The sequence below is a fragment of the Salmo salar genome, chromosome 09, assembly GCF_965601325.2.
Source record: "Salmo salar chromosome 09, fSalSal1, whole genome shotgun sequence".
NCBI classification, from domain to species: Eukaryota; Metazoa; Chordata; class Actinopteri; order Salmoniformes; family Salmonidae; genus Salmo; species Salmo salar.
In genome coordinates, this window is record NC_138299.1 from 88,212,433 (window position 1) to 88,226,293 (window position 13,861).

At 41.8% G+C, this 13,861-nt stretch overlaps 1 protein-coding gene across 2 annotated transcripts in view; it reads left to right on the forward strand.

Moving 5' to 3' along the window:
• Window positions 1-21: 21 nt before the first annotated feature.
• The window catches only part of gpc4 (glypican 4), a 72,797-nt gene continuing 58,957 nt past the window's right edge, over window positions 22-13,861 (forward strand). Inside the window, exon 1 of one of the 2 annotated variants that reach the window (XM_014212964.3) lies at window positions 22-757. In XM_014212964.3, coding sequence (XP_014068439.1) covers window positions 601-757 — 157 coding nt within the window. In that variant the 5' untranslated portion in view covers window positions 22-600. The remainder of the gene's footprint in view (window positions 758-13,861) is intronic. The other variant, XM_014212965.3, reaches the window with a different exon arrangement.

The following is a 13,861-nucleotide window of genomic DNA, read 5'->3' on the forward strand; positions in this document are numbered from 1 at the left end:
AGTGTGCAATGATATTTTCCCTGGGACTTTGCTAGGCGTCTAACATCTGAGCTGTAGCACGCACATAATACAGTCTAGTGTCCTGTCTGTAAAGCAACCGCAGCGCGCTGAAGACTGCAAAAACTTTTGGGTATCTCTACTTTTCATCGTCATTGGCCTTTGTCCGAACTGAAGTCGAGGTGGACGCAACTTTAAACACGAACATTATAAAAATAAGTTTGGCTGCTTATTTAGAAAAGTTTGAAACCAATGTTTTGTTGCCTGCTTTGAGTTTCTATCGGAGAGTCTGGAACTCGAAATACATGCTGAAGACAAACTCATACTCTTTCGCGTTTAAAAAAACAACTTTCCCTTCATTATTTATTTAGTCTTAATTGTTTAAGGTGGCCCAATCACGGCTGTGAATGAAGAATCCAGTTAGTCTACCAACTTGTTAACTTTTAGAACTTTCGTTGCCAGCGAAGTTGAAAGAAATCAGGGTCTTCATGAGGAAATTCAACGTGCTAGTTGAAACTCTGACCTAGTAATAGCCTACAGCTGAGCGCCTTTCCCGTGTTTTTGCGTGCGGGTTATATTTTAAACTTTTATTTAACCGACTCAATGAAGACGATGTTAGTGTTCTCTACGGTTTACACATTTGCCGTGCTGTTTGTTTCGACGACGGCAGAGCCCAAGTCGACAAGCTGCAATGAAGTTAGGGCTGCGTACAGTTCCAAAGGCTTCAACTCCAATGATGTTCCCAACAAAGGAATACACGGTAAATGTGCCTTTTAGATCTTGTTAATTTGTTATTTCACCGTTTCTTTGTTTAATTTAGGCCAGAACCATACGTTTTCTAAATTTGTTCGTTTGTCATTTAGGTTAGGTGTGTATCCTACTGTCTTATGTCTTTATATGAATATCATTGTCACATTTAAAACTACAACGTTACAGTCAAGTAAACTTGTAACATTATCGTGTAACAATGTAACATTTGAAAATAATTTGATAGCCAAAGCCTATGTCAAACTTACCTATCTTTCTACGATCTTCTACCAAAGTTGAACGATTCACTTCATCAATAAGTGATCCTAGTATTCATGACAGATTTTGACTTGATTTTTAAATAATTCAACTCATCACTCTGACTCCTATAGGCTAAACTTCCATAGCTGTTGCCTTATTTACGTTTTTACTAGGCCTTTATTCTACAGCAAATACAAAAAAGCAAATACTTGCCTCGCTCATTTAGGAAAAACTTTTTGCTGATTTACAACAACAGGAACTAAAACAATACACAAACTCTGTAGTCCGGTACAAACAACAGACCTATCTATGGGTTATTCCCTGGCTTCTGAAGTAGTGTCTCTGTGGCTGGCCCTTATCAGCCAACCTGCCGTGATTTGGAGGAAAATGGGGTCATGTATTTGACATAAGTATATTTACAGCATGCCATAGGCAATCTATCGGTGTAATAGTATATTTGATGTTTTTTATTTGTTTGTAAGATAGAAAGTTAAAACTAGACGTTTGAGAAGGGGGGGACAAAAACCTGAGCCTAAATATTGTTTACATCGTCTAAAGTCGTCTTTATGCGAGTGACTACGAAGTGAACCCTCAATAGGCTACACTTTCAGTTAATAATCGGTATAGTTCCTGTTGGAAGCCATGTACATTTTCGGGGAGATTCCAAATGGCCGTACAGGGGAACAGCGGGGGGGGGGGGGCGCGACTACGATGTTCCTCCCTGTGCCCCGCATACTTTAAATGCCACCCTCCTCTCGTCCTTCGCCGTTTCAGTTTTTGGTAAATTTCATGTTTTGCCACTGTGTTGGAACTTTAAGTACATATTAGATTAATCTAAAATGTTAAATGTAGTTTTGGTCTCTTCTCCTTTTATATAGAAGTAGCTAATAGATGTCACAGTATCTATATCTTAACTTTTAATAGACATGGTCATTAGCATAGAATTAGGAATTAGACAGGATCTCTATGGCATGTTGGTTCTTTGCGGCACCTAATAATAGGATTCCCTCTATTCATGTACCTTATAGAAATCCCTGTTTTGTAACTGGAACTAGCCAGCCTATAACCTATTTGTACTATGTCTGCCTTTTTCCTTCAACCCAGGCCTTAGATTAACTGAAGAGTTGTCCTTTTAGCACCTTGATTTGTTAAAGCTGCAATATGTAACTTAACCAAATTCACATAGAAATGTGAGTAATAGATATGTCATTCTGATTGAAAGCAAGTCTAACAAGCAGTAGATCTGTTCTGTGTACTATTTCTATGCTTTCTATTTCTAAAACTTTCGTTTTTGCATCTTTTACTTTGTTTGTACACCAACTGAATTTTTTGTTGTTGCTTATAGTAAATATTTCAGTGGTTTAGATGGTAGAATGATTCTCTACTGTATACTTCCTTTTTTTTGTCTCACAAACTGAAATTACATTTACATTTTAGTCGTTTAGCAGACGCTCTTATCCAGAGCGTCTTACAGTAGTGAATGCATACATTTCATAATGATTTTTTCCCCCGTACTGGTCCCCCGTATTAGCAACCTGCATAATGCATGTTGAAGATGTCTGGTCAAAAACAGATCAGGTGACATGTTTAGAGAAAGTCGGTGTGACTGACATATCCCCTTTATACTGTTATATTCATAGTGTTGACATCTGTGCTACTACACTGAACACAAATATAAACTCAACATGTAAAATCTTGGTTTCATGAGCTGAAATAAAAGATCCCAGAAATATGCATAAAAATCTCTACTCACATTTTTTTCATTTCTGTTAGTGAGCCTTTCTCCTTTGCCAAAATAATCCATCCGCCTGACAGATGTGGCATATCAAGAAGCTGATTGAACAGCATGATCATTACACAAGTGCACCTTGTGCTTGGGACAATAAAAGGCCACTCTAAAATGTGCAGTTTTGTCACACAACACAATGCCACAGATGTCTCAAGTTTTGAGGAATCATGCAATTGGCATGTAGGAATGTCCACCAGCGCTGTTGCCAGAGAATTGCATTTTATCGATGGAAATTTGAATGCACAGGTATAAGAGACGAGATCCTGAGGCCAATTGTTGTGCCATTCATCCGCCCCCATCGCCTCATGTTTCAGCATGATAATGCACGGCCTCATGTGGCAAGGATCTCTACACAATTCCTAGAAGGTGAAAATGTCAATTTCTTCCATGGTCTGCATACTCACCAGACATGTCATCCATTGAGCATGTTTGGGATGCTCTGTATCGACGTGTATGACACAGCGTGTTCCAGTTCCTGCCAATATCCAGAAACTTCACATACATTTTACAGTTGAGTCATTTAGCAGACACTCTTATACAGAGCGACTTACAGTAGTGAGTGCATACATTTTAATATTTTTTTTGCAGACACTGAAGAGGAGTGGGACAACATTCCACAGGCCACAATCAACAGCGTGATCAACTCTATGCGAAGGAGATGTGTCGTGCTGCATGAGGCAAATGGGACTGGTTTCAGGAAACTAGGCGTATGTCGCGCGTCACTATTTCACAGGAGAGCCATTTGAACGTACATTTTTTATGTGTTTTTTTGACAGATCCCTTCTGTAACGTGAACTTTCATGTGCCTTAACCAACTTGTATGCTATCTGTATATACAAATACAATTGTTAAATCACGAGCCTAGTTGGTTTAGCCACTGAAAAAGGTCTGCAACCTTCCCACTAGCCATGCTTGGCTGAGATAATGAGTGGCCTGGACATGCCGAGAGATGAGTTAGGATTAGCCTACCATGTAGGATGCTTCTGTCTATAACATGAGCTGGTCAGTATGTGTAGGTAATCCTTTCTAGCATGGCTTTTTTGAAAGATCACATAGTAGAACTGCATAAGTGTTGCTCTGCAATTTCTGGAGGACAGAGTTTTGAAATCAGTGGAATTAGTATGATAGCTAAGGTGATGGAGAGAATTCTGACGTTTTGATTGCAAATATGCAGACGGAGTCAAAGAGAACAGTCTTTATATAAAACACCTGTCTCCGGATTACATCTTCAAACTAAGGGCAACCATGGCATCTGACAGAGGGAAGTGTCCATCCATGTACAGTTGAAGTCAGAAGTTTACATACACCTTAGCGCGATATTCAAATACCTTAGAAATGCTATTACTTCAATTTCTCAAACATAAGACTATTTTACACCATTTTAAAGACAAGACTCTCGTTAATCTAACCACACTGTCCGATTTCAAAAAGGCTTTACAACAAAAGCAAAACATTAGATTATGTCAGCAGAGTACCCAGCCAGAAATAATCAGACACCCATTTTTCAAGCTAGCATATAATGTCACATAAACCCAAACCACAGCTAAATGCAGCACTAACCTTTGATGATCTTCATCAGATGACAATCTTAGGACATTATGTTATACAATACATGCATTTTTTGTTCAATCAAGTTCATATTTATATCAAAAACCAGCTTTTTACATTAGCATGTGACTAGCATGTGACTAGCATTCCCACCGAACACTTCCGGTGAATTTACTAAATTACTCACGATAAACGTTCACAAAAAACATAATTATTTTAAGAATTATAGATACAGAACTCCTCTATGCACTCGATATGTCCGATTTTAAAATAGCTTTTCGGTGAAAGCACATTTTGCAATATTCTAAGTAGATAGCCCAGCCATCACAGGCTAGCTATTTTGACACCAACCAAGTGTGGCACTCACCAAACTCCGATTTACTATTAGAAAAGTTTGATTACCTTTGGTGTTCTTCGTCAGAATGCACTCCCAGGACTTCTACTTCAATAACAAATGTTGGTTTGGTCCCAAATAATCCATAGTTATATCCAAATAGCGGCGTTTTGTTCGTGCGTTCAAGACACTATCCGAAGTGTAAATAAGGGTCACGCGCCCGACGCGTTTCGTGACAAAAAAATTAGAAATATTCCATTACCGTACCTCGAAGCATGTCAACCGCTGTTTAAAATACATTTTTATGCCATTTTTCTCGTAAAAAAGCGATAATATTCCGACCGGGAAACCCTGTTTTCGTTCAAAGACGAAAAAATAAAAACATGGTGTCGGCTCGTGCACGCGCCCCAGTCTCATTGTTCTCAGATCGACCACTATCCAAATGCGCTACTGTTTTTCAGCCATGGCCTGCAAAGTCACCATTCAACGTTCTGGCGCCTTCTGAGAGCCTATGGGAGCGTTAGAAAATGTCACATTATGCCAGAGATCCCCTGTTTTGGTTAGAGATGATCAAGAAGGCCAAGAAGTAGTCAGAGAGAGCGCTTCCTGTTTGGAATCTTCTCAGGTTTTGGCCTGCCAAATGAGTTCTGTTATACTCAGACACCATTCAAACAGTTTTAGAAACTTTGGAGTGTTTTCTATCCAAATCAAACAATTATATGCATATTCTAGTTACTGGGCAGGAGTAGTAACCAGATTAAATCGGGTACGATTTTTATCCGGCTGTGCAAATACTGCCCCCTATCCCCAACAGGTTAACCTCTATGGGCTAGGCGGGACGTAATCGTCCCACCTACGTAACAGCCAGTGTAATCCAGTGGCGCGATTTTCAAATATCTTAAATCCTATTACTTCAATTTCTCAAACATATGACTATTTTACAGCTATTTAAAGACAAGACTCTCGTTAATCTAACCACACTGTCCGATTTCAAAAAGGCTTTACAACGAAAGCAAAACATTAGATTATGTCAGCAGAGTACCAAGCCAGAAATAATCAGACACCCGTTTTTCAAGCCAGCATATAATGTCACCAAAACCCAGAAGACAGCTAAATGCAGCACTCACCTTTGATGATCTTCATCAGATGACAACCCTAGGACATTATGTTATACAATACATGCATGTTTTGTTCAATCAAGTTCATATTTATATCAAAAACCAGCTTTTTACATTAGCATGTGACGTTCAGAACTAGCATAACTTCCGGGGAATTCGCTAACATTTTACTAAATTACTCACGATAAACGTTCACAAAAAGCATAACAATTATTTTAAGAATTATAGATACAGACCTCCTCTATGCACTCGATATGTCCGATTTTAAAATAGCTTTTTGGTGAAAGCACATTTTGCAATATTCTAAGTACATAGCCCAGGCATCACGGGCTCGCTATTTAGACACCCGGCAAGTTTAGCACTCACCATAATCATATTTACTATTATAAAAGTTTGATTACCTTTTGTTGTCTTCGTCAGAATGCACTCCCAGGACTGCTACTTAAATAACAAATGTTGGTTTGGTCCAAAATAATCCATCGTTATATCCGAATAGCGGCGTTTTGTTCGTGCGTTCCAGACACTGTCCGAAATGGTAAAGAAGGGTCGTTCGCATGGCGCAATTCGTGACAAAAAAATTCTAAATATTCCATTACCGTACTTCGAAGCATGTCAACCGCTGTTTAAAATCAATTTTTACGCCATTTTTCTCTTAGAAAAGCCATAATATTCCGACAGGGAATCTCCTTTTCGGCAAACAGAGGAAAAAATCACAAAGGCGGGGGCGGTCGGGTCACGCGCCTAAGCCCAGTGTCCCTTGATCGGCCACTTGAGAAAGGCGATAATGTGTTTCAGCCTGGGGCTGGGATGACGACATTCTGTTTTTTCCCGGGCTCTGAGCGCCTATGGACGACGTGGGAAGTGTCACGTTAGAGCAGAGATCCTTAGTAAAAGATAGAGATGGAAAAGAAGTTCAAGAAATGGCCAGACAGGCCACTTCCTGTAAAGGAATCTCTCAGGTTTTGACCTGCCATTTGAGTTCCGTTATACTCACAGACACCATTCAAACAGTTTTAGAAACTTTGGAGTGTTTTCTATCCAAAGCCAATAATTATATGCATATTCTACTGGGCAGGAGTAGTAACCAGATTAAATCGGGTACGTTTTTTTATCCAGCCGTGTCAATACTGCCCCCTAGCCCTAACAGGTTAAGACTCCACTATGCAAGTAACCATTTCAATAGAATGTTCATGATGTCACTGCAACAACTGTCGATAGCCAGAGCAAATTTACCAGCTACGTCTATCTACTCAGATTTCTGGGGACTCTCGTCTGAGGGTGCCAGAGCACAGAATAACTGATGAATTTCCAAATGCTCAACGCTCATTGAATATGCCTGTGTTGGTTAACATTGGCAAAAAAGCTTAATTAAATTGTTGCCAGTAGCACAGTTGCATTCAACACTCTGGATAACATTTAAAAACAGCCTAACCAGCTCTTCTAGGCTGAGTGAAATGGTCAGTGAGCTGTTCTCTCGTTTTGTGTCTGGAAGTAGATAGCAAGCTAGCCAACCTCAGTCAGTTAGCTTGACTGCTGTTATGTCAGAATGCTCGGATCAACCCTACCTCTCGACTAGATCATCCAGTGTGTGCGCGCTCTGAACGCTCCGAGAGTGAAACATTCTGAATTTACGAATGCCTGGAGCACACTCTGCCACTCAAAATAAAATTTACTAACACGCCCGTAGTATAAACCAGCCTTTAGCGTTGACATCTTTTGGTTGTTTAGTACATAACCTCACATGCGAATCCTTAGAGATGGGTGGGGCTAAGGCTTTAGAGGGTGTGAACAATGCTGAATGGGTGTAGACAAAGAAGTGCTCTCCAGTAGGTGTACCAAAACATTCAACGGCTATCTTCTCAAACGTGAGGTTACAGGTTTATCAACTTTCGAAGCATAATTACTTTCCCATTGTTTCCCAACTGTATGACATACCATTTTCTAGCCCTGATTCTCCACTTTTATCAAATGTTTAAAAACACCATTTCATAAGATCGAGCCGGTCGGTCACAAATGGTGGTCTCACCAGATACTGAATGGTTTTTCTCATCCATGCCCTACTTTTTTTTTTCAGGTTCTGTGACTAACAGATGTATATCTGTATTCCCAGTCATGTGAAATCCATAGATTAGGGCTTAATTAAATCATTTCAATTGACTGATTTTCTTATGAACTGTAACTCAGTAAAATTGTTGCACGTTGCGTTTATTTTTGTTCTGTATAGTTTATTTGACCACTGCCATTCATCTGTACACAGAGGATGACCGAGAAGGTTCATAGTCCTTTGGCTGAGGTCTAGATTGTAATGAGGCAATCTAAGCAGTATGCCTCTTTCAGGGTGTACCATAAAGAACCTGGAAAGCAGGTCTATCTTGGGGTACCCTCAATGACAGATAACCAAACACACCTGTATTCATTGTGATGGATCTCTGTTTTGTTGTTAAGTTTAAAATTAGGGAGATTATAAAATGTAAGTTTGTGTGTTGTGCACGTGTCTCACTTGTGCGTGCGCACACTCGCGCCTACCCAATATAGAAGCCTGGGCCAACTTCAATGAGCACCTCTTTATCATCGATAGACTGAGAATTGATCCAGGGAGAGTGACAAGGTCTACTGTTGCCAAATAGGGTTGGGGCTCTCAAAAATCAGAGGGGAACACAAATGCCCCTGCCTGGATTCAGTGTTTTGTGTTGCTAGGGAGAAGTGAAATCTAATTGAGCGCCCCTCCATTCTGGGCTCTGAGTTCTGCCCCACTTCATCTGGCAGTGAGTCAAAACATCTATTGTCTTTAACCCACATTTTAAAGCTGTCTTTCTGAATTGGTCAAGGCATCACATTGGACATGACACTATACTTGAGGACTATACTATACTTGAGGACTTTTTGGGGACCAACAATTGATTCCCATTAAAAACCTATTTTCCCTTACTCACTAATTCTAAACCTAACTCCTAAGACTAAAATAGCCTTTTTACAATTAAGGACCGACCACAATTAGAGTTGGTTTACTATTCTTGTGAGGACTTCTGGTATTACAGTAAAACTTGTACACACACAACAGAAAATACAGTGCATTAGGAAAGTATTCAGACCCATTGACTTGCTCCATATCTTGTTACGTTACAGCCTTATTCTAAAATGGATTGAATAGTTTTTTCCCCCCTCGTCAATCTACACACACTACCCCATAATGACAAAGCAAAAACAGGTTTGTAGAATTTTACTTAATTTACTTAAGTATTCAGACCCTTTACTCAGAACTTTGAAGCACCTTTGGCAGCGATTACAGCCTCGAGGTGTCATGGATATGACGCTACAAGCTTGGCACACCTCTATTTGGGGAGTTTCTCCCATTTTATTCTCTGCAGATCATCTCAAGCTCTGTCAGGTTGGATGGGGAGCGTCGCTGCACAGCTTTTTTCAGGTCTCTCCAGAGATGTTCAATCGGGTTCTAGTCCGGGCTCTGGCAGGGCCATTCAAGGACATTCGGAGACTTGTCCCGAAGCCACTCATGCGTTGTCTTGGCTGTGTGCATAGGGTCGTTGTCCTGTTGGAAGGTGAACCTTTGCCCCAGTCTGATAACCTGCTCCAGAGCACTCTGGACTTCATCAAGGAACTATCTGTGCTTTGCTCCGTTCAGCTTTGCCTTGATCCTGACGCGTCTCCCAGTCCCTGCCACTGAAAAACATCCCCACAGGGTTTTGGTACCCTTCCACAGATATGTGCCTCGACATGATCCTCGGAGTTCTACGGACAATTCCTTTGACATCATGGCTCCGGCTCTGACATGCACTGTCAACTGTGGGACCATGTCCGTAGGTAATGGGTCTGAATACTTTCCGTATGCACTGTATGCATGACATTGTCTCATTGTCACCAGTTCCACTCTCCCTTCCCTCCCAGCGATTAATCAGCAAGGGTATTATTATTTAAGTACACTCCAATTCCAAGGGTATTATTATTTAAGTATACTCCATCCTCCTACACTACATTCCAGGCAATTTGAGAAGTCCCTGGAAGGTTCTGCCTCACTGAAATAGCAGTGTTTATTTAGCTGTTGTCTCCAAATGGCCATAAATCAGTGATTGGTGGAATACACTGTTTATTGTATATGTAGCCCTTGACACAAACTGTTTAACCATGCAAATTAAATCCACGAGCTTAGTTGGAATCCTGACTAATATTTGAGGTTTTAATGTAATGAAACTGTAATGCAAAACCCATCGATGCTCAAGCATTGACTCAAGCATTGACAGATAGGGAGTAACAGCAGAGTCCATTACATTTACATTTAAGTCATTTAGCAGACGCTCTTATCCAGAGCGACTTATAAATTGTTAAATAGTTTCTTCATACCATGGTCTGTCTTTTCCAACTTTCATGGTAACTGTGACCTATTGGCACATTCTGAGTTCGTGTTAGTGGTATCTGTTATTATAACGTAGAACGTACGTTATGAGAGCATGACATTCTACCAAGAAATGCATAGAACCTTACTGAGGGTAAAACATCTACTCTAGACAATCAGGGACACCTCATATGGCTGAATTCACAGAACTTTGCCAAGGTTACAAGCTGCCACCACATTCAGGCCCTAGTACTTCTATAGGGAGTACCCTGCCTGTCTGCTACAGAGGGATGAGGTGTGTATGTGGGGTGGGGGGTGATAAAATCGCTGCCATTGACGCTCGATCACTGGCATAGATGTTGGGGGGATAATGTGTCAAGTGCTTTGCTGCACGGTGGCAGGGGGGACAAGCTCTTCAAAAGAGGCAAAAAACAGAGCGGTTAACCTCTCTAGGCTAGATGGGACGCTAATGTCCCAACTGACCAACATCCAGTGAAAGTGCAGGGCGCCAAATTCAAATGAAATTACTATAAATATTAAACTTTCATGAAATCACACATGCAATACTTCAAATTAAAGCTACACTTGTTAATCTAGTCACCGTGTCAGGTTTCAAAAAGGCTTTACGGCGAAAGCAACCCATGCTATTATCTGAGGACAGCACCCCATCAAACTAACACAGACAATCATATTTCATCCCGCCAGGCGCGACACAAAACTCAGAAATAACATATTCATGCCTTTTGACGAGCTTCTTCTGTTGGCACTCCAATATGTCCCATAAACATCACAAATGGTCCTTTTGTTCAATTAATACCGTCGTTTAATCTCAAATGTCAATTTATATGGCGCGTTTGATCCAGAGAAACACTGGTTCCAACTCGTGCAACATGACTACAAAATATCTCATAAGTCCCTTGTAATCTTTGTTCAAACAACTTTCCTATTACAACTTTAGTTATTTTTTAACGCAAATAATCAATAAAATTTAAGACGGGATAAATACCGGAGGAAAACAAAGTGGAGCGAGCTTTCAGGTCATGCGCCTCTAACAAACAGTACACATCACTCGACCCTCCTTCAGAACAGGGCTACTTCTTCATTTCTCAAAGGAAAAACATTAACCAATTTCTAAAGACTTGACATCCAGTGGAAGCGATAGGAACTGCAAGAAAGTGCCTTAGAAATCTAGATTCCCATTGAAAAGAGTGACCTCAAATAATTATGCCTGGTTGGTTTGTCCTCGGGGTTTCGCCTGCCAACTAAGTTCTGTTATACGCACAGACATCATTCAAACAGTTTTAGAAACTTCAGTGTTTTCTATCCAAATTTACTAATAATATGCATATCCTAGCTTCTGGGCCTGAGTAGCAGGCAGTTTACTTTGGGCACGCTTTTCATCCGGACGTGAAAATACTGCCCCCTATCACAGAGAAGTTAACACCGACCAGATGGGTATCTACCATGTCAACAGCTCTTCATTCCATCCAGGGCCAGGCACCACGCTGCACTTCTCTCTCTTTCTACTCCTCAAGCTAAAAATCTGTTTCAGTTTACACTGGCGGTGATGTCATGCCTCAGGTACGGGATAATGGTAAGGATCAAAGTCCAAGAGGAAAAAGTTTGGGTCGTTTTCCCTCCCTACTTTCTGCTGAAGTAACATCCCGCTCATAATCAGTCCGGAGAATTGACTGAAACTCAATGCCGCTATGACCTCAGCACATTGGCCTGTGAGTGAGCTGAAGACGCTTAGCAGTGGAGGAGTGTGAGGTCTACTTCCCCTGCTGAATATCTTTGCTGGCTGGGTTTGGGCCCTGCGTCTTTATGGTTTGGTAAATAGCAGCTTTTGTTATTGCCATAACATTCAGCAGATAAGAGCAGTCTAGGGGAACTGGGACATTAGTCTGGGCAGCTTGTATATATGTGCTCTTCTGCTCCCTGACTGTGTTAACATCTTCAATAATTAACTAATAAACAAACCAACTGTTGTCATTTTCCCTACTCGAGGCCAGGGATTTCTGTGAAACCTTGAGACATACCGAACCCCAGTATTAAGCTAAACAGAAACACAAAAACAAGTGAACCGCTTCATTGTTGTGGACACAGTGCACCTAGTGCACTACGTTTTTATCAGGCTCCATAGTGCACTCTGTAGGAAATGGGGTTAAATTTGGAATTCAGCCATGGGCTGTCTTAGCATTTCACCTGACAAGACCTGAACCGAAAAGTATAGTACCTGTAGGTAGGTTTAACGGTCTTGTCCGGTAGCTAAAGGATTTTAGGTCTGACCTGTTTGGCCACATTGGCTGGTGTTCAACTTATGTTCTTTTTCCAACATGTTGATCCTTTAATGTAACATGTTGGGATTAATAGGAATACACATGCCATTCAAGTTGGCAGCATTTGTTGTGCTAAATCAGTAGCAGCAGTGGAATGGCACTGTGTTCGAAGGATGTAGTGGTCACGCTGCCATCTCTCAACCTCCCTCACGCTGGACGGCCGGCCGCTCACCCTCCCGCTGCCCCCTCACCCTCCCCGCTGCCCCAGTGAGCGACAGATCAGATCAGTGGGGGGGTGGATGCAGTGTGTTGGAACAATGGGGCACCCCCTTTTAGGCCAGTCTGCCTCCCTCCCTGCAACATTCCACCCAGGACCACCAAGACCCTCACCCAGGACCACCAAGACCCTCACCCAGGGTCCCTGGAGCTAGGAACCACCACAACAAAGAAAGGGAGAGGGGCCCAGAGTGACTTACTGAGGCACACAGACCATGACCTTAATCGAAGGCTCATGTGTCTCTGCCAGTTTGGCTTGTTGCGCTGTAGTTTTTTTCTCTAGTGCTACTGAGAGAGTTTGTATACGGCCATATAACCAGATTTTTATTTCTATGGTTACGGGCCCACGCCTTCTCCTGAGAAGAGCTGTGAGAAATCTGGGTTTGTGGCTTTCCACACTTTGGCTTGACGTGGAGCGCCCCCTCAAACTCCTTGTTAACACGTCCTGTTTGCATGCTGTTAAGTCGGCAGTCTCTTTCCCCCTTCGCTCCGGCTGACATATCACTTCATGTTTCCCTGACTCTTTCCCCTCCCGCTCAGCTCATAGGAGCTCCTCTAACAAATCCAGAGGGGTTTTGTTTCTTTCTCTGTCCTGCTGCCTTAGTGAATCTCCCTCAGTCTTTTCCTTGTCTCCATAATGGTTTATTAGTGTTTTCCTGCTCCTCTACTTTCCTCTTCTCCATACCCTGCTGTACTTGTTCTCTCTCTCCCTCTATACCCTCCTTCCTCCCCTCTCTCCACTATCTACTCCTCAGGGGTTCTTTGTGTGGAAGGCTTCCAGATGATTTTCATGACAAAACAGACCGCTGCTGTCGTTTTCACACACTTCTCCCCCAGGCTTTGCTGTCATGCCTCAATATGAGTTGTCGTTTGGTATTGTCACAGTCAGATCTTCTGCTGCTCCTCTGCCAATGCTTTTTACAGCCGTTGTTAGCCTTTTTCCATAGTGCCTCTTCTTTCACTGCTGAAATTCCTTTTGTGTTGTATTTTGTTGTTCCCTTGATATTTGAGCCGTGGTGTCTTTTTTTGTGTTGAGATCACTCAGTGGTGGTGTCACTCAGCCAGCTGTGAGGAGTGGGGAAGGACTTCAGGCGCTGATCCCAAACTCTGAGGATGGGGACTGACCTGACCCACTTTTTGTTGTTGTTGGGGGGATGTATGATA